We start from the raw sequence: 26,007 nt of genomic DNA, 5'->3' as shown, positions 1-26,007 counted from the left end.
GCAGGGACACGAGGCTTCAGCTGTTGTCACAACTTTTTTTCAAGAAAGTTTCCTATTCTACTGCAGTTGAGGCAGGAAGGAAGAAGAGGAAGAAAAGATTTATTTATTTATTTATTTTTGTGCTAGCCCATGGAGATTCATTGGTCTTCTTCTGATTGTTTCTTCCTTACTTGAACAATCCCACAAGCCAACAGTGAGCTTAGATACTCCTTCCAGTTTATTTCCTCTGTGTGGGCAGCATCCAAGAGGACTACACTTGTCATATGCCTCACTCCAGCCACCTCAAGCAATTTCCTGGTGTGGGTGATTTGGTCATACCTGAACCCATCAGCCCTGCCAAAGCCTCTTCCTGCTACAACCTCCTCACCCCATGTATGGCCCTCTATCCATGGAAATTCATTTATCTGTGCCCTGCCAAGGGTAGAAACACAGGCTGGGCCCTCAGCATTCCTTCTATGTGTTCCACCATGTCTCCTGGACCATATCCATGGCCCAACAGTAATCATGGTCATCAAGGTCAGCTGCTCAGCCACTGTCCTGCAAGATACAATTACTCCTCCCTGATTTATTGTTGTAGTCTCTGTGGTAGCCCCCCACCAGGTGCAGGAAAGAGGCCCAGTTGGTATTCATGCCAGAACCTGGTGTTACGAGGAACGATAGAACATGGAAGTGAATCACACCACAGCACACTGCAGCCCCAGGCCCCTTCCTTGGTGCAGTCATCCACAAACCACTGCAAGATTTTAGTTCCTGGCTCACAATCACTCTCTCCGAAACTACTCCTATCATATATCATGGTGATTTCATGCATGTGGATGCCCTTCCGAAGCCTTGTTCTTTCAATTCTTTAACCCTCAGTGAGCATACCCTCTGTTCTACTCCAGCCACATACTCTTCTATTATAGTCTTAAGGCAAATAAGTGAAACCCCTCCTAAATCTCAGACAACCCACCCTCTGACTGCCACCTCCTATCTTTCCTGCTCACATGTTCTTCTACCAGAACTGACATGACTTTTTATCCCTTCCTACCACATTTCATGTTCCTCTTTCCCTTGCTTTGCTCTCATTTTCCATCTTCTTCACCTAAATTCCATGGAAAATCATTCTAATCACAAACGCACACAAACTCTCAACTCCTTTACCTTTTTATTTATTTTCTTTCTTAAATTGTATGTTCCACCTGCTTCTTACCAGCAACCTCTTTGCTGAATGTGGATAGAGTTATGCTGACTATAGGGCTTTTATACTGCCTGGGTTGGAAAGTCAGATTCTCGTCTCCATACCCCTATATCCTAGCTGAGTAACTGGGGCAACCTATTTAAGTTTTCCATGCCTCCGATCCTTCACGTAAGATGGAGAAAGTATCTGCATATATTTCAAATATATGCCATAACAATTAAATGAGTTAGTACATGTTAATCAGTGTCCAGCGCTCAGTAAGTCTTGATAAATGCTGGCTGCTGCCGCTATTATTAAAAATAATTTTCTGTCCCTTAAAACACAAATTTGATCCAAGAGACAGAGGCAGATCCCTTGTGAAAACTTAATTATTCCTAAAATATGGCAGAAATGTTGATATGAAAGAAATGAACAGTTTATGTATTATTAAAATCTTAAATGACTTAGATGCCATGGTTTTCATAATTTAACAATATATATCAGGCATGGTTTTCTTCAAAATAAAGCTTCCTGTACTGTTTTTAACATAAATTGCATTTTAAAAATAGAGATGAGAATTAAAAAAGTAAGAAAACCTATAATCAACGATGCCCTTCTAGAAACAATCACCATTGACACCTTAGAATATAATAGTTTTCTATACCTATGCTGTCCAGTATGGTGTTGTGGTTATTTAAGTTAAACAAAGTTAAAAATTAAGCTCCTCAGTCACACTAACAACATGTTAAATGCTTAATAACCACAAGTGACTAGTGGCTACACTATATTGGACAAAACAGATGTAGAACATTACCCTCATCACAGAAAGTTCTGCACAACAGTGTCTATACCCTATATTATACACATGTAATGATAAAAATTAAAATCTAGATTTGTGATTCTTTTTATTCATTCACAATATAGTAAGTGTAATTCAGTGTCAATAGATGTGTTCTGGTTACCTCCCACTGTGTTGCTAAGATGAATTTTTAGGGCTTTTATATAGTCTCCAATGCCTTGCAAAGAATTTGCAACTGTGAACTTATCATTAAGTCTTTATATATAATATTTTCATTAAATTCATTTTAGAAGAAATCCCCACACATTTAGTTGTATCAAATGATATATACATTTTTAAAGCATTGGATATACGTTGTAAACTCTTTTGCAAAGACTCGGATGTATTTTACATCACACACATCATTTCTAAAAGAAGTTACCTGTTATGTATTCGAGTAAAATGACAGTAGGATCCAGGAAAATGATGACATGGGAAATACAAAATAGAAGAAAATAGGAACATACAAAAATGAAATAAAATCTCCAAGTGGCAGCTGTCTAAGGAGCCCAGAGAGCAATGGAAACCAAGAAACCAGTGAATTCATGAAAACTTAAAGAAGGATCCTTAAATGGATTCCAAGAAATTAGAAGAAGCTGGACAACATTAACAAGATGATAAAGAAAAAGATCTGCCATTAAAAAGGAAGAAACAAAGAAAATTTCCAGGAAAAATTTTTTTGTAAACTCACAAGAATATCATCATCAAATATGAAGCAAGCTAAAATGTATTATCACTTGGAATTATCTATAGAGTGTAATTAAAGAATATTCATTTGTCCTTAACTCAAGGAAAAAATAAAGGATTTTTAGCATACACAGTATACAACCGTATCACAAATTTAATGGTAGAGCCTGCAGACTAAGAAAGATATATGTCCAAATCATGATGTACAGAAGCTATGAAACATGAAAAGCTGTATTACAATAAATAGATACTTAACTTAGTAAATTCCTTGTGTTATCCTTTCAGTATTATTTCTCTTTTCTGCATATAGGTTACAAATACTTCCAACTCCTTTCTAAAGAACAAATGTGTAAAAAACATATATGGGATAATAAAAACTCTTATCTCATATATGGATATATACCTGTGTGAGCACATGGGCATGTTTTAAGCAGCTTGAGATTTAATTACTTTGGGTTCCAATGACTAGCTGGAGGTGGAAACCAAGAGACCAAACCATGCAAATAGTATTTAACCAAAGCATCTGTGTTTATACATCACAGATATGCTGTTTTGCATTATTATTGAGCATTTGTAAAATGGTCCATACATGAAACAGCAAATCCCACAGGAGGTGTATTTTGATGCATATGGAGTGTTAAATTTTACACACACTGCTGTTTTGAGTGTTATCTTTATGGGATTTTTCTTTCAGTATCACCTTTCTTTTTTTTTAATATCTATGAGTTTTTGTTTTGTTTTAAATTTTATTTTATTCTGTTATGTTAATCACCATACATTACATCATTAGTTTTTGATATAGTGTTCCATAAGGAAAGTGTTTTTCATGGGGTATTTGGAGGTGGAGCAGCAGAGAGCGAGGGTAGGCCTAAGAGAAGGGAAGAGGAAGGAGGCAAAAAAAAAGCAAACATCACAGTATCCTTCTTCACGGCCACAGAAACTCTCATCTCAATCAAATGTTAGCAGGCTGTCAATGCTGGAATTCTGAGTCCCAAATGATTTTCTGTATACTAAAGCTTTCAAGGAAATGCAAAGACAGGTTTCAAGTATCAATATTACAAGTATCAGGATTACATAGATTAATAGAACAGAGACTGTAATGGCTTAATTCTTTAACAGATGAAGATAGAGCAATAATGTAACAAATATGAGCACAAATCAACACTACATCAAAAACTAATGATGTAATGTATGGTGATTAACATAATAAAAAAAAGATAAGGCCATTCTAAATGTTTGGTCCATTCAATGTCATCCTCAGTTATATATATATATATATATATATATATATATATATATATATATATATATATATATATATAAAAAATATATTATTTGGACATATTACAAAATAAAGTCTTTGGTGAGATATTTAAAAGAAAGTAAAAGATATAAAATATCAAGAACAAGAGGTAAGGGTGGTAACAAAATCAGAGTCTACCATTAAATGAACAAAACATTTACCCTCCAGACAATGCCCTCTGTTCAGTATGTATAGGAAATGAGATAGCAAGTTATAATAGGTCCTATATTACTGTGAGAACATTAATTATATGAAAAGTGCAGGAATAAGCATTTGCACATAAAAAGAAAATTCCATCACTGAGATTATCAAGAAGTTCACACACATAATTACATAGTACTTTTCCAGCCTTAACACAATGAAGCTTTCAGATAGGAAGAAAAATAGACCAAAGCATATCATTATCCCCAATCTCTAAGTGAACTTGAAATGTTTTTAAGTTTCAAGAAGTTTGTGGAGAAGGAAATATAAACTTCAGATAGCCCTGAAATACAATGACCAGTACATTAAGAAATGCATATAGTTGGTTATGAATTCATTTTCTCACAGACCCTCCACCATTTTTCAGTTAGAGGCAAGACAATTAAATTCAATCATGAACTGCTTAGCAATTACTTCCATTTTTTCTGAGAAATTTTATTTTTAATATGCTGAGTTTAAGGAAACACTGGAACATACTGTTTGAAAAGTCTAGTAGAAGCCTAGAAGTGCAGGGTTCAATTTTCATAATACTTTTTACATTTCTGTGTAGCACTGCATCAGTCAGGATATGCTAGGTTACACTGCAGTAGCAAAGTCCTAAAATCTTAGTGACTTAAGTAAACAAAGACTTACTTCTTGCTCAGACAACATGTTCGTCTCAGTTCAGCAGGGCCTGCACTGCAAATCATCCTCACTCGGGGTCATGAGCTACCAAAGCCTCCACCATCTGAAACACTGTCGGTCTCTGTGACAGAGGAAAGGAACCTAACAAATCACACACCAGCTTTTAAAGTCTTTGACCAAAAAGTGACAAATCACTTCCAATCACATTTTCTTGGCCAAAGCAAATGACTTGTCATAACCTTACTTCAGGGGAGTGGAATACTGCAATTCTTCCAAGTGACTGATTAGTAAACAGATCTAATCACTACAAGCATTTTATATGTTCTATTTTAAATTGATTATTTCCTCCTTTCCCAGTTAACTTAAAGTTTCTGGAAATAAAATGTTGAATCTTATCCATATTTCCAGGTTTTGAATCTTATGCTGCACTGGGCACTCAGTAAGTATTTGTTGAGTGAATAACAAGGACAGTTGGCGGAGTCAAATATTCCAGCATGTTCAGGACTAAGCAATATTGAAAAGAGACCTTTGGATTTGACATAAAGTTCATGCGTAACCCTTTAAGAGTGTCTCAGAAGTAAGACAAATTGAGGTGAAGAAATGAAAGAAAAGCACAGAGACTGCCCTTTCCAAAAGTTTGACAATGATTACAAGCAGAGATTTAGGGCAGCAGCTTGAAGGAAGTTATTCTATATAGAAAGGAGAATACAGCAGATCTGGAGGGAGAGCAGATGGAAAGAGAGAGTGAAGTTTTAAGAGAGAGGATGAGTAATTGATAAAATGTTTAAGAGGTACCAGGAGGAAGTGGATCATAAAATAGGTAAGCAGGCATTGGGACAGCAATCCTTTTGAGATAGAGATGTATGTGAATCAGGATGGTTATAAATAAAGCTGTGACTAGTAATGAGAGAAGGAAACTTTGAAGGCGTGCTTGTCTAATGATCTTTATTTCATCAGAGAAGCATAAACCAGATAAGATTCTGAATTTAAGAGCAGGCATTGGACCAAGGATTTGAAATGAAGGACAAAATTTAGAATGGCCATTATAAGAAGGCACATACTGAGCATTAGGAGAATGAATGACATTGAGATTGGATGTCCAGTTGGAACTGAAATTTTAAATGGCAAAAGCAAATACTCATCTCCAAAGTTAATAGAACCATCTATGTGATTTAGTGACCCAATATCATAATCCTACAAAACATCTCGTTACACATCCAGGCTCAGAACTCAGGAAATGGAGGCAGATGACCCCTTTCTGACATCTAGCAAAAAGTGTGATGCTTTGACTTCCTGGAAGGAAGGAAAGAAAAGAAAGAAAAGAAAGAAAAGAAAAGAAAAGAAAAGAAAAGAAAAGAAAAGAAAAGAAAAGAAAAGAAAAGAAAGAAAAGAAAGAAAAAGAAAGAAAGAAAGAAAGAAAGAAAGAAAGAAAGAAAGAAAGAAAGAAAGAAAAAGAAAGAAAGAAAGAAAGAAAGAAAGAAAGAAAGAAAGAAAGAAAGAAAGAAAGAAAGAAAGAAAGAAAGAAAGAAAGAAAGAAAGAAATCTGAAAACATGCTTGCCTATTTGACTTAATTTCTAGGAACAAAATAAAAATATAATTGTGGAATGTTTCTCTTAGTATGGCCATTTTAAATTTACCATATTGGGTAATGCTAGGAGGAGACTGGAATTGATCCAACTAACTTAAAATATATACAGAAATACTATGCAACTTCCAAGAGATTTTTCTGTCTTGCAGAATCCAATACCCCCTAAAAAATGAGCTGGTATTAGCCTTTTACAAGAAAGATAAGTAAAATAGACAGCTTTTGCATTGTGCTCAAAAGTACAGCAAAATCTTCTTTGAATATTTGTAGATGCTCTGCTACTTTGGGGACATTGATGAAATTTAGTACTGGTCACAGTAATAGTGAGATCTGAAAAAATATATAATGATACTAACTATAGGACCTTTTTTTTTAGGTCCTCACGATTATTAACATACAATGACAGAAAGTCATTTTAAGTCAAGATTGGTATCTGCTATTTAATGTACACAAATAGTTAAACTCTGAGAAAACTGTCGGTATTGAAAGAAAAAGTCAAGTCAAGAAGAAATGGAGCTGAATTTAGGGGCAAAATGATGAACTCAGCTTGAGACGACAATGGGAATACCAGTAGAAATGACAGGAAATGATGCCCTATAGAGACAGTAAATGTCTCACTGGCATGAAAACTAGTTATAAATCATATGTAAACGAATGTATGATATCATTTCTATTCCTTGGCCATATGATTTTATGTGGTTTGTAAAAGAGAATGAGTTACACGTAGTAAAGGCAGCATAATGTTCAATGAAAAGGTATTTTTAACGGAGAGTTAAGTTCTCAAAATTGTTTATGGGATCACTTTCTTACTTGAACAGAAGGCAAAACAAGAACTACAAACAGCATGACACATGAGGTTGGGATTATCCTATTAAAATTACAGCCACTTGGCTGGCTTTAACAAACGTCTTCTTTGGGGACATTTCCACAGTTATCTTGGAAAGTATTCACAATTGAACTCTGACAACTTGTTTCATTTTCTGAAAAATTTCAGGAACTAATAAAGTAAGAGCTAAATAAACCTTTACTGGACTATTGGAAGAGCATGATCTCTTTCTTTGAAACATAGGCCTGGTAATTTTCTTTTAGAGCAAGCTACTTTTACGGTTTTCCACAAAAATATGCCAAGCCATCCTCAAACTAACCTCCCAGTGACTTCCAAACTACTTTAGTATGTGGACACATATTATAGTTCCATACACACACAACCATATTCACGGAATCAGCACCATGATTCTAGTTCCAGACACAGTAAGTATTGTGCAGTGCTTGGCAGTATCCTAAAGGACATACTTTACTGTATTCACTATACACATTATGACAATCAACCAAATTTCAATAATTTATTACCATCATTTTTACTAGACTCTACTCATGCTTCCATATGAGCCAACTTCCAAGATCCAATGCTGTTTAATAACAAGGCAATGACACGAAGTCTTAAAAATTCTTTCCAAATGAACAAATACCAATGCCCTTGTATGCCCTGTTCACTGTAGGGGGCATGAGAGGCACATTATGTTGACATACGTTGTCTGTGTGTCCCTCTGTTCACCTCATGCTTTAAGTGTTAGAAACAAAGAAATAACACTTTGACTTTAATGTTTTGACTCTTCTTTAGTAGGAATTCATGGAATAGAAATGAATAACTGTGTATTTCTATGAGACTCTGATAATCAGGGTGATCACTCAGTTGTCACATTTCTGTTTCCATCAGGTCATAAAAATTGAGAGCCTTCTAATATTATTTGATTATGCTGCCCCTCTAGAGATCACTAGCTATTATTACCTTAAACCTTTTATTATTCTGAAACACACAATGTCAGTTATTAAAATATTGCATTTGATTTATAAAGATAAAAAAACACTGCAGTCTTTTGCCGTTCAAAACAAAACTCATTGACATTGCATCACAAACACATTTGGGAAAGTAGTTAAGTTGCCAGGTTCCAAATTATCAAAGGGATGGAGTAAAAACAAATTCATTGAATAACACAGAATTTCCAAACTCAGCTAATGGACAAGATGATTCATTGCTCTGATGTGGCAAGACAAAATGGAAAGCCAACGACTGGGAAAGCACAAAAATGCAGGGACTGGAAACTTTCAAACTTGGGCATGGAAAGCAAGCAATTTGCTATAATCAGAATGTAATAGGCAGCATTAATTTGTAGGAAGATGCCTTTTGGAGTACCAAATTAGCCTAATCAATTTAGAAACTTATTAATGGTCCTGACAATCTTCCTTAAGGACCACATCAAGGTATATAACATAACTGTTAAAGTCACTTTAGCATTTGCATAAAATTAGCTTATCTTCACATCAAATCTGAGTGTGGTTATAAAACCTATCTTGGAATACATTGCAGAGCAATTTTCAAATTAAAGTTTCATTAGTACTCCCTTAATACTGTCATTTATTGATTGTTCTCATCTCCATAGTCATATACTATCATTGTCCCCGGTAATTCATTCCAATGTATGATAGACTTAACAGAAGCTATTTCCCTGCATATGTGAAAAGAAAAAGAAACTATTCAGGGTAGCACAGAGAACATCAAGATTTGAGTCAGACACGGTGAGTTCATGATCCAACTTTGCTACCTCCAAGTTACTTGGCCTTGTAAAATCACTTGAATTTTTGTTTCCTTAACTTAAAAAACTGTGATTGTGATTAATGGTAACACTTACCCCCCTAATTTGTGGGAAGAAACAAATAAGAAAATACAGATGTCATTTCTGTATTCTGTGAAACACTAATTCAATGTAAGATTTTAGTATGTGCATTAATAGGAAAAGAAGTCTTGCTCTAAATGGACATAGAGATGTGAATCCCATCATTCGTAATGGCAACCTTTTCTACCCTGATTAGTATTTAGTTTTTCTCAAACTTTCTTATGCATGCTAAAACATGCTAATTAGGTAAATTTTTACTTTGTTAAAGGCAATCTCTTAAGGAAGAAATTCTTTCTTCTAACTTCCTCAGAGTTCTGAATGGCTCCTCTTCAACTTTTGAAAATTTAAATTAAGAAATCATGTTCTAATTTATGATCTAAAAAGAGAAAACATTTTTTAAAGTTCTGGTATCATCTCTTCAGGTTAACTTATTTTTTTTATTTATAAAGAGTCAAGGAAGTATGCATTGGCATCAGACATAATTTATGATTAATAAATAAGAGTTATGCCACAAATAAGGAATTTTTACAAATACAGAGTGCTCACCAAAATCCATAGGAACTGAAAAATGTATTTTGAAAGCAATTTCCTAAAGTCAAACTCTCTGAGGTACTAAAAAACTTTATTCAACCTACTAAAGCCATTAATTAACCAATAACTGAGCTGTATCTACTTTTCTCTGAAGAGAGCAAATGACACACTCTATCAAAATCTGATTGATTATGTTGTTTTTCAGGCAATTTTTGGAGTATCATTAGAATCTGATAATTATTTAGCTCAATTTTGTACAAATTCCATGTCAACCACAGAATGGAATTTAATTATTCATTCAACAATGTTTGGGGATATCTACTTTGTTCAAGGCACTGTCAAGCATTACAAGAGGTAGAAAGATTAATACAACATGGTCCCTGTCATAATGGAATTATTCAATATGGGACTGTAACTATCATTATTTAGATTATTGATGCTTAGGGAGGCCTGTGAAGAGCTGTGAAGAATTGTCAAGGGATATCCAAATTAGTTCACTGTATCCTACTTATTAATTCTAGGCAAATATGGACTTACCAGCAGCTCATACCCTCTCCTTCCTAGAAGGTAACCATTTTCTCAGGTTCCCCAAAGATCAGGGTGACTCCAGTTTTTAACTCATCAAAAAAGAGTATCAGCACTAAGAATTTGTCTAAGAAAGTGGGCTCAAGCTCACTGCCATGGAACTATGGCTAAAAGTGTCATTAAAGGGAGCAAAATTTATAAAGCATTGTCTAAGGGATACATGGCTTTCCCATTCCTCTAGAAACCTTGAAATGTTTAAAGTTAAGCCAAACCAAAGGTAAGCCAAAGTTAAGCATACAGTAACTAAACTGCTCCGTACTTTGTAAGAAAGATTCCTATGAAAGTCTCTGCTACATTAACACCACAGAAGTTTACTGCACCATTCAATTCCCTTTTCATGAAGACTCATGGGAAAAATTCCCTCCAGTCTCAGTCCTAGGAATGATCTTTTTCTCCTGAACAACAGAGTTCTGATGGTATCTGTGTCAATGGATCTGATTGTTGTTTAAAAACTTATGGCCCAATTTATGGACCAAGTCCTCCAAATGGAAAAACCCTTAGAACATAGCTTGGAGCATTTCTTTACTTACCTTGCCTACTTCTAAGGAAATTTCTCTGTCATGTGTTTCTGAATGACAAATTGATTTTTAAATTTCTTAACTGTAATTTAAATACAGAGAAGTACATAAATCATATGTACAACTTGATGAATTTTTACAAGTGAATTAGTTCATGTAATCAATACTCAGATCAGGAAACAGAACATTTTCAGCACTTTGCCCCCTTCTGCCCTGATAACTCTGATGTACTCATAAGTTAGCTTAATTTTGAACTTTGTGTGAATAGAATCAGGCTTTTTGGACTTTCTGGCCTTTGTTGATCAATATTACATTTAGGAGATTATTTGTATTTTAGTCTGCAATTATAGTCTATTCCTTCTCATTCTAGTCCCTTATTTTGTAAATTTAATTTAGCAATATTTCACGTTGTTTTTAAAACACCTCAAACCCATCACCAAAAAGGTAAAGAGGAGACAATTGTTTTCTTAGATATGATAACAGAAGCTCAGGCAACAAAAGAAAAAATGAAAAATTGCACTTTGAAAAATTTTTAATTGGCACATCAAGAAACACGTCAACAGAGTAAAAAGGCAACCCACAGAATGGGAAAAACTTGCAAATCCTATACCAAACAAGGGATTAATCAGAATATAGAGAAAACATTTTTTTTAAGATTTATTTATTTGAGAGAGAGAGAGCACAAGCAGAAGGGACAGAAAGAGAGGGAGAGAGAATCTCAAGCCGACTCTGCACAGATCATGGACCCTGACAAGGGGCTCAATCTCATAACCCTAAGATCATGACCTGAGCCAAAGCCAAGAGTTGTATGCTTAATCGACGTGCCATTCAGGCACCCTTATATAGAGAACTTTTAAAACTCACCAAGAACAACAAAACAAGCAATCTAATTCAAAAATGGGCAAAGGACTTAAAAGACATTTTTCCAAAGAAGATATACAAACGGTTAATATACAAACCACACAAAAAAATATTCAATACACTAACCATTAGGGAAATGCAAATGAAAACATACCACCTCATATCTACTACAATGGCTACCATTAAAACAACAGGAAAGAAGGAAGGAAGGAAGGAAGGAAGGAAGGAAGGAAGGAAGGAAGGAAGGAAGGAAGGAAGAGAAAATGAGTTTTGGCAAGGATCAGAGAAACTGGAACCCTTGTGCACTGGGAATGAAAAATGGTACAGCCACTAAGGAAAACATTATGGCAGTTCCTCAAAAAATTAAAAATAGAATTACTATATGATCCAGGAATTCTACTTCTGGGTAGCAGCCTGAAAGAAATGTTTGTACATCCATGTTCATAGCAGCATTACTCACAATAGGTATAATGTGAAGCAACCTAAGTGCCCATCAATAGATGAATGGATAAACAAAATGTAATATATACATATAATAGAAAAGAAATATTCTAATATACGCTACTACCTGGATGAACCCTGAGGTCATTATACTAAGTGAAATAAACCAGTCACAAAAAAGACAAATACTAAATGATTCCACTTGTATGAGGTATTCACAATAGTCAAAAACTTACAGACCAAGAGTAGAATGATGGTTGCCAGGGGATAGGAGGAAGGGGCACGTGGAGTTATTGTTTAAAGGGGTAGAGTTTTAGTTTTGCAAGAACAAGAGAGTTCTGGATATTAGTGATGGTGATGGTTGCACAACTCTATGAATGTACTTAATGCCACTCAACTGTGCACTTAAAATTGGTTTAGGTGGCAACTTTCATGTTTTATGTTTCTTATTATGATTTTCTTTAAAAAGGTAAAGAATAGGGGCACCTGTGGGTGGCTCAGTCCGTTAAGCATCAGCCTTCGGGTCAGGTCATGATGCCAGGGTCCTGGGTTCGAGCCCTGCTTCGGGCTCCCCTCAGCAGGAAGCCTGCTTCTCCCTCTCCCACTCTCCCTGCTTGTGCTCACTTTCTCTCTCTCTCTGTCAAATAAATAATAAAATCTTTAAAAAAAAAGGTAAAGAATAAGTAATTAAATAGTGTCAATTCACTAAGGCCAGAAAATCAACTAATACCTTTAGAAAAAAATATAAAATATAACAATTCTAGAAGAAAATTTCTTAACTTTTCAGCTAAACCCAAGTCCAATTAACCATAATATCTTATTAGTTGATATTTCTAGTTAATTATGTGGTTGACAAAATTCTGTTTATATTGTTAAAAGTGTATTTTTATTTATTTTGTTAAATTTGTCCCTGATTTTTCATTTTATTTTATGGCATATATATTACAACCAGAAGAAACTGAGTTAAAAGTTGTCCTGCCCTAGGTATGTATATGTGTATTTCTTAGCCTAGTTCCTTATCTCAAATGTGAGTTTAATAGCATTTCTTTGCTCCTAAAATCTTGATCTTACACATAAGGAGGCAATCGTACTTCATAAAAGTACTAGTTGAAAGGTAGTAGTTGTCTAGCTATTTTTTTAATACACTAAATGCTCCATGAGTCCAGGGCCTTGCTTTTCCTGTCGACATTGATATCCCCAGCACCAGTACTCTATCAGCATATACTAACCACTCATCAAATATTTACTGACTGCATTATGTTGAAGTGAACAGAAAATAATTAATTGCCCTGAAGTCTTTGATTTAAAAATCTGGTCAAAATTTGAACATAAATTAAGACAACGTGCTTCAAAAATATATGAAATTTCTGATCCTTTCTACATTTTCCATAATTTAGTTATGTTGGTTCTGCCATCTTTTCATACATCTAGCACAGTGCAAGAATATGAGGATGATGATTATAGTAGGCAAAATAATGTACACCCAATCCTCCCACTGCCCACTCCAGCCCCTCAGATCCTAACACCTAGAACCTATAATGTCACCTTATTGGGAAAATAATCATTGCACGTGTGATTAAGCTAAGGAGCTTAAAATAAGAAATTATTCTGAATTACCATGATAGGCCCTAAACGCAATCACAAATGTCCTTATAAAAGAAGAGCAGAGGGAAATTCTTCTTACAGAGGAGAAGGTAATGGGAAGACAAAGGCAGAGATTGGCGTGATGTGACCACAAACCAAGGCATGCCAACAGCCACCCAAAGCTGCAAGAAGCTTCTCCACATTTCTGTGTTTTAAGCCACCAAATTTGTGGCAATCTGGTGCGCTAACTACAGACAACTAATATATGACAATGATTAAAAATAGCTAATATCTATGGCATATTCACATTTTACTAGACACTATTTGAAGCACTTTACGCATATCATCTTAAGTCTTCAATCAACCTATGAAATAAGTCACTTAGTACCACCATTTTATAGATAAGGCAAAGAAATGTATGGTAAGTTGATTAAACTCTCACAGCTTGTAAGGAAAAGAACAAGGATTCAAACAGGCATTCTAGTTCTTGAGTTCACATTCTTAAATGCTACATCATGTTAAATGACTATTTTGTCTCTATAACTTTAACGCCAAATTGTACGATGAATGTAAGATTTTAACTAGCTGAGAACTCAATCCAGTACCTGAAATCTTTCTTCTTTAAATTCTAGGTATTCTGGATAAATTTGGTACACCGAGACTAACTCATAAAAGTTGTTCTCAACAAAATAGTTTTAAAATCTAGATTTTTCAGGATGCCTTCTGGAGTTTCAAATGTATTCCTCTAAGTAAAATAAAAATAATATAGAAACATTTCATTAATTTTTCTTTCATTTCAGTTGAGGGTAGATGAGAGATTGTTAAAGGAGAAATAAATCTCTATTAATTTTTAACAAGAAATTATATAAACAGCAGTGATTAACTCTTTAGATATAAAAAAAGGACACATTACGGGCGCCTGGGTGGCTCAGTTGGTTGGGCGTCTGCCTTTGGCTCAGGTCATGATCCCAGGGTCCTGGGATCGAGCCCCGCATCGGGCTCCCTGCTCCGTGGGAGGCCTGCTTCTCCCTCTCCCACTCCCCCTGCTTGTGTTCCCCCTCTTGCTGTGTCTCTCTCTGTCCAATAAATAAATAAAATCTTTAAAAAAAAAAGGACACATTACAAGATCACAAACAAAATTAACAGAGAAAGTCTGACTCCATGTTATGAGAAATCCTTAGTTAAATCCTCAAATGGACCTCCCTAACACTGTACTGTATTAGTATTTGTTCTCATGGTGATAGATAGGTCTAATGGGTAATCAAGATATGCCAAGATTAGTACTGTTTGCTAGAAGATGGGCTACGTAACTACATGGATGCCAAGTAAGAACTCTCCTTTACTGTAAACCTCTCACTTAAAAGACCAAGTTTAGGCATGCTGCATGTTTGCCTGCTTTGGTACATATAATTCCAGATCAGGGAGAACTGCCCCTTTGTGTTTCAAATAAAGCAAAAAAATGAAACATATGGTTGGATGACACTACAGAGAAAGTCATTAAATGGTCTAGAGTTCCCCATTGCCACTCTAAAGATTTTATTTATTTGACAAAGAGAGACACAGTGAGAGAGGGAACACAAGCAGGGGGAGTGGGAGAGGGAGAGGCAGGGCTCCCGCTGAGCAGGGAGCCAGACACCGGGCTCGACGTGGGGCTCGACCCCAGGACACTGGGATCGTGACCTGAGCCAAGGGCAGACGCTTGACAACTGAGCCACCCAGGAGCCCCGACCCTGTTGCCACTCTAGAATGCTGTACTAGTATTCTCTACCAGTTCATCAGTAGGTTAAGGAATAAGATACTTTTTGAATCCCATGCTCAATCTGGGCAAAACACTCAAAGTGGTACAGAACTATCTGGATATGATTAAAATCACATTTAAAATGGAATAAAGACTTCATGAAGAAATTTGACTCATCTCTGCCTCTCAATATCCTTAAAGTTCTCTGTCATTGAACTTTATTTTTTAAGTTAAGACTGGGTCAATCCAGAAAGGGGAGGTATTGCTAATTTTAGCAGGCCCTAGAATATATAAATTAAGATATTTTTAATGTACTGTAATTTTTAAATGATCTCTAATGTGTTATTCACTTGTCCAAAAGATTAATTACACTAATGAATTTTAGGCACATAACTCCGTTTGAGCTGATCTAGGTTTCCTAACAGGCTACTGAAGTGCTTGCTTGATGTTCAACCCACGGGCTTTATCTTATTCAAACTCTCTTTAGAGCACTTGTCAAAAAACTAAGGAGTCTCACCTACCTTGAGTTCTAAGCTCTTGAAACATTTAAAAAAATTGTTCCCCAATATTAGTTTCTTCTGTTTGTGATATCAATGTGACTCAGATGCTTACCGAGTTTAAATAATTTTCCAGAGATCTGGCTACTCAAATCACCAAATAATATCAAATAAACTAATAGTCCTATTGTGCAAATATGAAACTTGAATTTGTAAAACACAGAACATATGTTCATGTGATTATAAGGTTAACCCACTTACAAGATACTCCTCATAAAGTATTTTGCAATTCAACAATTCATATTCAAAATTAGTTTCAATACTTCATTACTCTGGCTAAACATGTTAACCCCCAAAACAACCTCATTATCTACTTCCAAAAAATAAAACCTCTAGGCAAGTTATTACTACACTATTTTTTATATCCCTGCTAAAACCCATATATATTCAGAAATGTATTGTTTATGTTAGGCAAAATGTGATTTTTTAAGCCTTCAAATGTATCAAGAGAAAAGACACAAATTTATATTTCATGCAATGCTAAGTTACTACCAGAAAATATAATTTAACCCTAAAACAAAAGAAATCATGGGAATAACCACTAGTTTACTAGAATAGAGAAATGTAGTTTTATTTGAAAACAACAAGATACTACTCAAGTGCAATGAAACATAGTAAAATAGCTTAACTTCTCAAAGATTCTCTATTTTCCAAAGCTGTTCCCACATCTGGGGTGTGAATATCATTAGTATCCCAACGGATTTATATACTTTTATCTGATAATTCCATTCATCTGCAGGCAAATCAGATCTATAACTTAACATATATCACTATTCCCCAGATAAGTATAATTACAGCTTGTGAAGAAATATGACACATGCATCTTATTTGTTGTTCTTGCTCTTAGTTTTAAAACCTTAAAATCTTTAGACAAGCACGAACATAAATTATCTGAAGAACTCATCACTAATGAATTTATAAAGTTGGAGATTACAAGAAAAGAATGGAAGACGTGTACCCAACTACCTGCATACACTTTGCAGGAAGAAATGCAACATCTTAATTAAATTTCAGATAAAATAAGCCCTCAGTTGGATGTCAATCTTTTAGCTGAAGTTGTTACCATAGATGACACTATGTTTTGTTGAACTGCAAACATTTTTCATTACTGTACTTTTGATGCACCTAGTAAATAGCAAATCACAGCAGGGGGTGTAATTGTTTTGAAAATACTGTTGAAAATAGAAAGGAAATTTTCAAACAAGCTGCTAGTATCTCTTAATAGAAATTCAACATCCTGTTAAGATCTGAGCATTAATTATAAGCTGGCTAAAATATGAGAGTGTCCAGGTAGACCTCAGGATAACTCTAGAGAGTCATACAAACGTGATGTTAGCACCAGGTATGTTTGATGTTATAAATCACACATTGTTAAGAGAAAGGCTAGACTATACTACTATTGATTTACAATAAAGGGGCTCAAAGAAGGAACACTGTCAAGGGAAACACCAAGACCTCAGCATTTAGCTCTCTCTAGAGATGGCAGACGAAATTACATAAATGCCACACAATTTTCATTTGTTTGAAGTCTAAGTTCAACATTTCTGTTAAATTAAACATTTTAAATAGTTGTGAAAAAATCTATGATGTGGTCATTGCCGTACTAATTTTTCATGGTGTTGAGAACTCAGGTAGTACTCCCGCTTTTCAAATGAGGTTAACAAGATTGTGTAGTGGCTAAAGGATCTAATTTTGGAGTCCAGCAATCTCAGGTTCTAAAACATTAACTGGAAATTTTCCAAAATTTACATGTCTGTTTTTCCTTATTGACAAAATGGAGATGTAAGGATGTTGCCTTCTTGGGGATGTTATGCACTTCAGGAGCTGTAAAGCCCTTAGTATGTTGCTTAGTGTGCAGTGAATGGAAAAAAAAAAAAGTTTGATGTCATTATTACTATTGTTCTTGTTGTCAAATGACCCCAAAGGTCCTTCAGCCACTTTGTCACAGAAGAAAAACAGTCCAGACATCCTATATTTTGGCCTAGGTTCCTTTTTCCTAGCATAGCAAGCTCCCAGCACTTTGTTTACTGGAATCCTAAGATAATACATTAACTCAAGATGTTTGCCCATTCCCCCAGTCTATGTTTTAGCTCCATGGATAGAGTGCTCAAGTTAATTTCTGAGGAACATCTGGAAGGAAATGTGAAGAAATTGCAGCAAACCCCAGACACGCTGTGCTGCATCAATCTACATAATTTGAAATGACCCATATTTGCCTTTCATGCCTACAGACCAAAGATTATAGTGACTAAATTACCCAGTACAGGGCAAGGGTGACATGAAAACCCAGAGGGAAATAAGCCTTTCCAGTTGGTTTCAGAGAACACAGTGAACCAGAATTGACTGGACATGAAAATCACTTTTAACAGACAGCTAGCAAACAGCCTCAAGAGGAGAGAGACAAATTTCCCCCATGACATCCCCAGAAAGCACCACAGGACTGTCATAAAAAAGCACTAGCTCCAGGGTCCTTGGTTACACCTACAGAACACAAAGTAGTCTTCAAAGTCAGTTCAAGATTCCAGAATTTGGGGATGCTCAAACACCCACGAACATCACATCCTTGTTTCTTTAGCTGCAGCTCAAGCTAAAGCAGACAAACATCATCTACAGAAATACGTGATGCAGACAAGTCTGAACTGTAAGGGGGACAGAGGGAATTGAGCATTTCACAAGGGGCGATACTGTATTGGGCGAGGCAGTTTTCCTCTGACCCCAATTTACACCCACAATAAAACTTCTCCCCACATGCAAGAAGTCACAAGGTATTCTCACCCTGTGTTCTCTCTTCGAACTCAGTCCCCTGGACCAGGAAGGCAATCAGATCCCAGATCCCGGGACACTGATTTACCCTTAACCTCCCAACTCCCCCCTAAATGTTAAAATTATTCCCCTGGAGGAAAGCTTCCTATAACACTGTAGCTCCCCACACTGCGCGCAAATCCTGTGCATCCTGAAGATCTTGAAAAGAAACAAAAAAAGGAAAGAAAAAAAAAAAAGACGAAGAAGGAAGAAAATAAAAAGAAAAGACAATCATGAAGCTGGCCCGCTGTGCTTTCTTATCCCAACAACTTCGCCAGGTTTCCCGAGGAGGGAGCGCCCCCCCCCCCCCCAACACACATACACCCAATAGGAGACAGGCCCATCCTCGGTGGCCCAGCCCTCGACTCCCGCCAGAGCCTGGCTGACCCGGCGCCCCCCCCCCCCCCCCCCCCCCGCTGCTGCTTCCTCTGCCCCTGGTTTCAGTCAGCGGGAGCCCCTCAGGTTCTGCGCTCCACACTCCGGCCCCCACATCTACCTCACCTCCTGCTGGGCGCTGAGCGGAAGAGGCATGGGGGCAGACTGACGGTATGGGGTACACGGGAAAAGGGGACGTCCCGGGTGTGGACCCTGCAAATGCCCATTCCGTGAGCCTCACCTCTCGCGGGGGCACAAGCTCAGCACCCGTGGCCAGCACCCCAGCCAACTCCGCCACCTGAACCGAAACACCTCTTTTGCGCTCAACTTACCGTGGCTGGGCTGAGCTTTCGTCACCCCCAGCAGCTTTTCTCTTCTTCCTCCCGCCGAGCCCTTCATCCTCCTGCTGGCGGCCGCTCGGCGCCCTGGCCCTGGCATCGGGAGAAGCAGGGGCGGCCGCCCGGGCTGGCTGGCCCCGGGGGCGCACAACTGCCCGCCTGCAGCTTCGGTGGTGATAGTCACCACGAGGCGAGGCGTGAGCGGCTGCTGCGGAGAACAGTCCCTGAAGCAAGCGCCACGCGTGTTGTCCCTCAGGCGCGGGCTGGAGGCGGCTGTCAGCGTGCCTCTGCTTCCACCGCACCCAGTGGCGCTCCGCACGCGTCCGGAGCCCAAGCCAGCCTCAGGTGCACCCAGCTGGGGAGAGGTGCAAGCTGGCGCGGAGGGAGGGGCCGGCCCGGGGGTGCCCAGGAAAAGAAAGAAGACTGAGGAGAGAAAAAGAAACCGAGAGGCGAGGAACTAGCTTTAATGGAGTGAGTGGATCCTGGGTGTTAAGGAGAAATGCGAGGAAGGGAAATGCATCCAGAAACTAGAGGTATTAGAAATGAGCTCATTGAGCTGCTTTGGGAGGCTCAGGAAAGGGGCTTTCCTTTTGCGCTTAGGTCCTTTATCCTCCTGGGTTGCTAACAGTTACACCTGAAAACAAACCCCCCTTCCCCCCCCTTTTTTAACGGTGAACCTCCAACCTGAGTGCAGATACGAAGTGATAGAGTGAAGATACTACAAATTCACAGGAAAGTCCCACCTCCACAAAACCCGTTTTCACCCCTCTTGAGGGACCCAAGTGTTACTGGGATTTTTTTCCTTCACCGTCAGTCTCCCTTCTGTTTCTCCCTAACTCCCTCTCTCCTGCCCTCTCTCTCCCTTTCCCCCTCTCCCTCCCCCCAACTACAATACCCTGGGGATGAAGACACACCCTCTGTTGTCCTTGCTTAGGAGGTAGAGGGGTGTTTCTCAAACTTTGTTGTGCGCACTGATCATCTAGGGAATCTGGTTAAAGTTCAGATTCTGTTCCAATTGGTCTGGAGTAGGGCCTGAGATTCTCCCTAAGTCTAATGGTGTGGCAGAGGCTGCTGATCCAAAGACCACATTTTGAGTTGCAGAACACAAAAAATATAAACCTGCTTTCTACTATCAGCTGAACCACCAACTATTTGTAAGATGATCTGAAATAACAAGTCACTGCAACACTGTCTTTCATGGGGTTTCAGCATGCTATGGAGGCCAAATAACTTAAAAACATGAACAGAGTGCAAAGGTATAAAATGCCCCATTTATACAATGCTGTCATTATTGCCATTAATCATTGCTCTTGATAAAATTATTAGGAATACTAATGGGGATGAAAGTATATAAAGATAACAGTAATTTGCTATATGTTCTCAAGAGAGCTCTAAAAAATAATCAGCAGTGACCACCCTGCAAACACATGGTCACTTAGAAGGAAAATGCTAAGTAACATCCTCTAAAGCGTAGTCTATTCATCCTCTCAGCCAGTTGTTGACTTTAGCAGATAATGCAGCACTCTTCAAGTATGTATTATCAAGTATTTAAATCACTTTTCAAGCTAATAAAGAAAACCAGTAAGAGTAAATGCCAAGAAGAAAGAAATAAAAAGAGAAATATAGTAAATGCACTAAAAAATATGTTGTTTCAACTTAGCATGAATATGTTAGTTTGGTTTGATCCTCTCTCTACACATGCTTTCATCTGGATTTAAACACTCATCCTATCATTTTAGTTCACCAAGTGTTAATTAAGTCTTTACCATGGTAAAGGCCTTCCCTAGGTTGAATAGAATCTGACACAGTTCCTGCTTTGAAAGAACAATTTACATATACCAATAAACACCATATTAGGCAGTCTATGGTGCCACAAGAGAATACCAAACACATTAGCACAGAGAGTTTAAAAGGCAGAGAGGTCTGGAGAGACTTCACAGAAGGAGAGTCATTCTAGACCAACCTTTAAATGTGATATGATTCCTTCAGGCAGAAGTAAAAAGGAAGGACACTCAAGGTGAAAGAGTAAGAGCAGAAATGTATGGGGAGTAGTGGACCCTTGGCCCAAACATACACTGCTTGGAAGTAGGTGGAAGAAACAGCTTGAAAGGTTGGCAGACTTCTACCCTGAGCAGTTTGTACCTCACTTTAAAAGTATTGAGCAGGGGACCACCACGATCAGAAATACAGCAAGAAGATTTGATAAAACAAGTTAAAGGGCTGAACCAGAAGCAGAAAATAGAATTGTAGAAAGCACTTAGGAGGCAGTGGAAGCCACAGGTAAGGGATCATAAAGATAGAAACAATGATACCAGTTGTGGGAAATGAAATATAAAGGTCTTTAAAAGGAGACATAATTAACAGAAATACAGCAACTGTGTGGAAGAGAGAGATTTATTCAAGAGATCTCTAAGGTTTTACGCCTGGAGTACTAGAAATAGGTGACACCATTAAGAACTGAGAAGTCAAGAAGGAAACTTACAGTTGGTTGTATTTTTATGCTTATTGGGGAAAGACTATCAGATAATCAATTTTCTTTGGACATTTTTAGTTAGAGGTGTGGGGGAGATACTCAGATGCAGTTGATTACACAGTTAGGAATAGAAGCCTTGCTTTGAGGAAATAGATACTGGGTTAGAGCCTGTGTTCACTTTCTTTTTTTTTTAGAGCCATGGGCATGTATATGGAGTTAATTGTTGGAGAATGTAAAGTTAGTGAGGTTGAAGAGAGAAAGAAACACAAAGTGCTTAGGAGAGGAGCTTAGAACTATGTCTCTTCCTGTTCCTCAGTCCCATCAGCATCCATGAGCCACAGATAAGAATACCCCCTGCATAAACAGTTTTGAGGATCGAGACAGTGTACTGTTTTCTCACTTATATTTTTGGGACTAACCTGACACATAGTAGCCTCTAAAAATGTTCACTGAATTAATAATTGGATAGAAAGAATAAGAGACACCAAATCACAACCGAAAAGATGGGAAGAGATGGCTAAGTGGGCTCTGTTATTTCAATGTCATGAAAACCAAATTAGGGAAAAGTTTTGTTACAGAAATGGAAATGACAACAGAAAACAAATGGGACAGAGGTATTAAAGGAGAAACATTAAAACCACTTGAGGAAGGTTTTAATTTGTTTTGGAGGAGGATCTAGTTCTACACATTTAATTGATTACTTTCAAGAATAGTGTTGCACAGAAAAGATATCACTATTATGAGTGGCAAAGGAATTAAAGAAGAATCTTAGATTATTCTTTAAAGAAATCTGACAATCAACTGAAGATGAAAGAGAGAGATTGGAGGTAGAGGGCTGATAGCAGGATTGAGGAAGGTTGTTCCTCTGTAGAAAAAGGAAAGTCCAAACATACTTTGTTGATGAGGTTAAGGGGCCAAATGTGTGGGAAAAAAGTTCCAGGTGAGAGAAGGGGAGAATTCATTGAGCAATATATGGAAAGAAAAACAGGACTAGTGAACCAAGAGTGTAGGTAATCAATCTTAACAGAGAAATGGGTCACCTGTTCCTTAGAAGAAAGAACACAGGAATAGAAACAAGAAGATGTACTGAGATTCTAAAGTGAAATGGCAGGATGTAAGAAAGGCTTACATTATCTTGTCCCTGGATCTCTAGGAGAACAGAGATGAGCACTTCTACTGGAGAAATAGCATTGTGAGCTAGAAAAAAGTAGAGAATATTTGGAACAAGTTTTGGCAGAGATATCACGGTGAATTCACAAGAGATGAGAAGATCACCAAGTGATCCTATAAGGTGGGAACCTATCTCAGAGGTAAAACATATATTTATTGTAATGAAGTTAATCAGCATTTTTATTTGTTATTCTCCTAGGAAAATTCAAGGACAAAAGTACAGAAACAAAGTATACAGCATGGCTTACCTGAGTTTAGTAAAGAACAAAGTAGAAACTGTAGGAGATCCAACAATGAGAGGTTTCATGGAGTAGAACTTGAGAGGAGGGACTCTCAAAGTCTTTCAGACCTGGGGTTGGTTTGCCATGGAATGTGTGAGACCTTACACAATTTACCTAATCTCTCTGAGTCTTAGTTTCCTCAACTGTAAAACAGGGATAAGGATAAGACTATTTTCCTTTCAGTTTTATGCCTTTATAATAAAACGAGACAATATTGGTAAAGCAGCGGTTCTCAAACTAGAGCATTCAGTAGAATCACTTCGGGGCCTTGTCAAAACAGATTGCTTAGCCTCCCCCCAAGAGTTAGTGTATTACTAGATCTTAGGTGAGTCTCAGAAATGTGAGTTTCTAAGAAGTTTACCAGGGATGTTTCTGGCCTAGAAACCACCCTTTGTAAACCCCTGTTGTAAAGCATTTAATATAATGCTTGGTACATAGTAAGTACTAAAAACACAGTAGTTGGTGTTTGGGGTTGGTGCTCACTTTAGGTATGATAGTTGAATATAGAGTTCAAGATGAAAAGGCAATAAATGAAACACAAAGGTGAATAATGGACAGGGATTATAGGGAAAGACTGATCAAGTTCACAAAAACACAGATTGTATTTAGTGTGGGAAAGAGTCAAGATCGAAATCTTGGACATCAATTTATGCTTAGCCCAACACTTTCCAAAATGGCGGTTTATAATAAAATGCCAAGGCCATAACAATTAAATCAGATAATGGAAAGAGAAAACTGGGTCAAGGAAGGACAGCAAAGCTGTCAGCAGTGTGGGTCAACAACAATGCTGTGAATGAACACAGAGCCAGACTCTCGGCCTTGGAAGCCACTGAGATGTTACAAACCGTCATTGTCTGAAATGAAGATTTGTAAATCCCAGTCTCTCATGCTGTAAAAATTGCTCCTACTCCCAAAACTGAGGGAAATCTCACCCCTGAAACTTTGAGTAACTTGGAATTCGTGTGGCTTCTTAAAGATTTACTGCAAATCAAGACATAGTATTACAACACAATTAATAAAAAGCACTTCTGGGAGGGGTTCAGAAAATGTGCTCTAGATATTTAGCCTTCTAGTGATTCAGCTTTACCAACTTTAGGCCTCCCTATACTGAGCGCCTAAAATGCTGCAGTAGGATGGTCTTCAACCTAGTAAAATTACTCTTCCAAGATGAGAAAACATGCTCAGAGAGTTAAAGTAACTTCCCTGAGATGGTACCTAATAAACTCCAATCTCTCTGATTAAAAAGCATATTTAATTTCCACTCTAAAATGTTGTCTCTAAAAAGGCAAAACAGAGTTAATAAATGCTGTCTGTCCACATTCCTTTTGTCTTAGGTTGGATTCTTCAGCAAACAGACTTGGAGATATGGAAATTTGTGTGCAGGAAGTTTACTGGGGAGAGCCCTTGAGGTCAACACCTATGAGAGAGCTAAGGAAGCAGAACTGAGTAAAAGGGAAAACTGGAAAAAAAAAGGGTAGGGGGGTTGGAAGCTGAACTCCAGTGCAGTCTCAGCAAAGGCCTCCACCAACTCCACACAAGTTCTGGGCTGAATGGACCTTACAGAGTTATACTGAACTGAGAACAGAGAAGCAGGTCTTTGTACTGTCACATCGATCTGTCATTCCTCATGATCAGAATTTACTTCACAGAGAAGCCTGTAGAACTAACCTGCCCAAGTATTTGAGTATTTCATCATTACTGCTTTATAGCAACCCAAAGAAACCTATCTTGAATGCAGCAATTATTATTTTGACAAGCATTATTATTCGCAAGGTACTATGATGGGTACTCTGGGGGAACACAAATTTATTTAAATCACATGTCTGATATCATATAACTTAAATTTGAAGTACAATGAACTATAGAGAAGTAAATTACCTACAAAATGGATATAATAATATCTGTGTCATAGGGTGGATCTGAGAATTGAAAAGGCTGCCACAAAATAAATGCTATAAAAGTATTTGTGGTTCTTTTCCAACTACAGTAAGTAGGAATGAAATGTTTTGCAAAATACAAATGACAAAGTACAAACAGTATGTAGTAAGTCCAAAGTAAGAAACTATCACTTTATCTGAGAAAATTTAATGAAGGAAAATGAATTTATTTTAGTCTTCAAGAAGGGGTTGGACTTTGAAATGCAAAAATAATGGTGAAGTTGGAAAGACAAAAAGGAAGAACAAATAAAATGAGCAAATGTGTAAAACATGAAGGCCTAGAAATGTCTTTGAGGGCCAACAAGTGGACTGATGTCAAGAACATACCTGAAAGGTTAGGGACACTGCTAATGATTTTTGATGTCTGGTTAGTTGACTTTATTTAGAAGAAAGAGTGAAATTTTTGTGCAAATTAGAAATGTGAATAAAGTACTGCTTTATGAAAATTGACCTGTACACAACTGAAAGAAATTGGAAGCAAAATTTTCTCTTGTTCCTGCCTAAACCTAACCTCTCTTTCTAGAGAATGTTCTAAGGCAGTAGTTCTCCAAGGGTTGTCCCTCGCCCAGCAGCATCACCATCACCTGGGGACTTACTAGAAATGCGGATTCTTGGGCTGCACTCCTGCTCTACTGAACCAGAAACTCTGTGGGTCCTAGCAGCCTTTGTTTTAATAAGCCCTCCAGGTATAGATTCTGATACACACTCAAATTTGAGAATCACTGCTGTAGTGTTTCTCTAAC

The 26,007-nt window shown here is 37.4% G+C and overlaps 1 protein-coding gene across 1 annotated transcript in view; it reads right to left on the bottom strand.

Annotated features, from left to right (window-relative positions):
- The window catches only part of ZNF385D (zinc finger protein 385D), an 863,057-nt gene extending 842,834 nt beyond the window's left edge, over positions 1–20,223 (bottom strand). The window contains exons 1-2 of the mRNA XM_027587443.2: positions 20,147–20,223; positions 19,398–19,826 (exon numbers count right to left, since the gene is read on the bottom strand). Coding sequence (XP_027443244.1) covers positions 19,398–19,503 — 106 coding nt within the window. The 5' untranslated portion in view covers positions 19,504–19,826; positions 20,147–20,223. The remainder of the gene's footprint in view (positions 1–19,397; positions 19,827–20,146) is intronic.
- Between the last annotated feature and the right edge of the window lie 5,784 nt (positions 20,224–26,007).

The sequence above is a fragment of the Zalophus californianus genome, chromosome 1 (genome assembly GCF_009762305.2).
Source record: "Zalophus californianus isolate mZalCal1 chromosome 1, mZalCal1.pri.v2, whole genome shotgun sequence".
Classification (NCBI taxonomy): domain Eukaryota; kingdom Metazoa; phylum Chordata; class Mammalia; order Carnivora; family Otariidae; genus Zalophus; species Zalophus californianus.
This window is presented reverse-complemented; position numbering and strand designations above follow the sequence as displayed.